The sequence below is a fragment of the Palaemon carinicauda genome, chromosome 27 (assembly GCF_036898095.1).
Source record: "Palaemon carinicauda isolate YSFRI2023 chromosome 27, ASM3689809v2, whole genome shotgun sequence".
In the NCBI taxonomy this organism is placed as follows: Eukaryota; Metazoa; Arthropoda; class Malacostraca; order Decapoda; family Palaemonidae; genus Palaemon; species Palaemon carinicauda.
Window position 1 is genome coordinate 58,647,912 of NC_090751.1, and position 2,500 is coordinate 58,650,411.

General features: G+C 32.7%; 1 protein-coding gene across 2 annotated transcripts in view; it reads left to right on the top strand.

Moving 5' to 3' along the window:
• Window positions 1-2,500, top strand: part of LOC137620730 (uncharacterized) — a 63,606-nt gene that overhangs the window by 36,042 nt on the left and 25,064 nt on the right. For both annotated transcript variants that reach the window (XM_068351098.1, XM_068351097.1), the window contains exon 3: window positions 361-443. In XM_068351098.1, coding sequence (XP_068207199.1) covers window positions 361-443 — 83 coding nt within the window. The remainder of the gene's footprint in view (window positions 1-360; window positions 444-2,500) is intronic.

Below are 2,500 nucleotides of genomic sequence, written 5' to 3' on the forward strand. Positions count from 1 at the left end.
AGTTGCGAAATGTGTATTGATGGTTAGTTGAGAATATCAGGCATGGGGGTTTGTAGCATAATTGGTTAGTATCTTATTAGCAGAATACCAATACCGTCAAAGATAACGAAAATGTTAATAAAGATATGAAAAGATCGAGAATAAATCCTGTAACATAGTTCAAACCCATTTTAATTCCTGGATATATATGTGTACTTATATTTCTTATTCAAACAATTTGGCTTCAAAATGAATTATTTTTTGTCGTTCTGAAAAAGCAGAAGTAAATTATTCTAAGTAAATCATCTACTGTACACCGTATACTTCTTATTCCTTATTCTTCAAAGCGATTCTAACTCTCTCTTTCTTTCTCCCTTTCAGAAGTGGCTACGAAATAGCCAAAGAAAGATTCGACCCAAATGATCTCGACGTCGATTGCTCAGACCGGCACTATGTTATTACGGGTAAGTTGTGGCTGTATTACCTTCTATATTTACCCGATAAGATATTTAGGACGATTTCAGACGATACACTGCTGTATTGGAAAATGTTTGATACTCGAGAGCTGAGATATGCTATAAAATGTGTAAATTGATTTAAATACAACTGAATGGTGTAGACCAGGGGTTCCCAGCCTGGGGTTTATGTAACCCCAGTGGTACATTTTTACTCTTCAAGGGGTACATTGGGTCGGAGAGAATAACCAGTACTGCGCAATACGTGATGTAGTCTGCTTTGAAATTTAATAATGAAATTATATTACAATGTAACATTAATTTTTACTATTTTTCATCATCAATTTTACGAGCACGTGGGAATCTATAAAAATGTCCAAACGGTACAAAAGAACAAAAGGTTTGGGAACCCCTGGTGTAGACGATGCAATGACAAAAATGGCAAGATCAAACGCTTAGGTTTTGTTCTATCCAAACGTGACTTTACGAATTTAAGACATTTTTTCTTCATAGAAAAGGCATGCATATAAAGTAGCTAGTACGCATATATGCAGGTAACATACATACAGACGTAAATGTAAATTGCATTCGTGCAGAGTTTATGCCTCTCTTCTTCCAGACCAGACGTAATATTGGATTTAAAACCTAACATAAGTAAACGGATGAATGCAAACACTTACCTATTGATGTGCACTTGAAAACACCTGTGGTTACAGAGTTTTGAACCCTGGCTTACGTTCGAGCATTGCACCTGGGGGTTAAAATAAAAGAAAAACTATACGGTTTGCAATCTTACCTGCTGTGGGATTTTATCATCGGATTCTTTTATCGAAGCCTTTAGTCTATTATGGTACTGGCTATATCAAGTCGCGTATGCTATGTAATTTGTAATGTTCTTTTACAAAAGAACTGAGGTCAAATTAAATTTAGTTTTCATGATTATATATATATATATATATATATATATATATATATATATATATATATATATATATATATATATATATATATATATATAGTGTGTGTGTGTGTGTGCACGTGTGCATACAAAAAGGTAAACATTCATATTAACGTTTTGTAAGTCGAATCTTTTATTTAACTTTTAGCATTAGAAAAGCGAAAAACAATCATCGTTTAGTTTAATGACACAGTCAATGATATATTGGGAAATTTGGATCTAATGGCTGCATCAGTGGTTGAACAGGGTCGGTGGCCTGGCTGCCTTTGATCACAGCAGCAGTGGCTGTAGTCCCGAAGAAGTCGGGATCGTCGGGAAAGTAAAATCTCTCGTCATTATGATTCTCGACATTTGTATCACCTTCTGGTGGAGTGCTTAAGACACCTGATGTCGTCAGGAATACCAGGACCAGCGAGAACATTTGCCAGGTGTTCATGGTGTAACAGAGTGTCTTTGACTGTAATTTAAAAAGAAAAAAAAAATATTGACACTAGCGAAAAAAAAGCATACAACTAATCAACACTTAATGCTAGAATAGTCAGAATTTTAATTATATGTTGATCATGAATTCATCATAACAATTGATATGTTTGGCTCGGGAATGTTATAGCCTTAATTTAGGTGCAAGACGAGGTTTAACTCAGTTTTGATAAAGATGACATTAGACTAAAACACTCCTTCCCATTAACAGGACTTCCTTTATTTAGGACGGAATAAATGATGTATTCGAGAACATTGTGCACAAAACACATAGCAGAATACATTCACATTTATGAACATATATACACTTACACACATACACACACATATCATCATCATCATCATCATCTCCTCCTACTCCTATTGACTCAAAGAGCCTAGGTTAGATTTAGCCAGTCGTCTCTATCATGAGCTGTTAAATCAATATTTCTCCATTCATCATCGCCTACACACACATATACATACATACATTATATATATATATATATATATATATATATATATATATATATATATATATATATATATATATATATATATACATATATATATATCTATATATATATATACTGTATATATATATATATATATATATATATATATATATATATATATATATATATATATA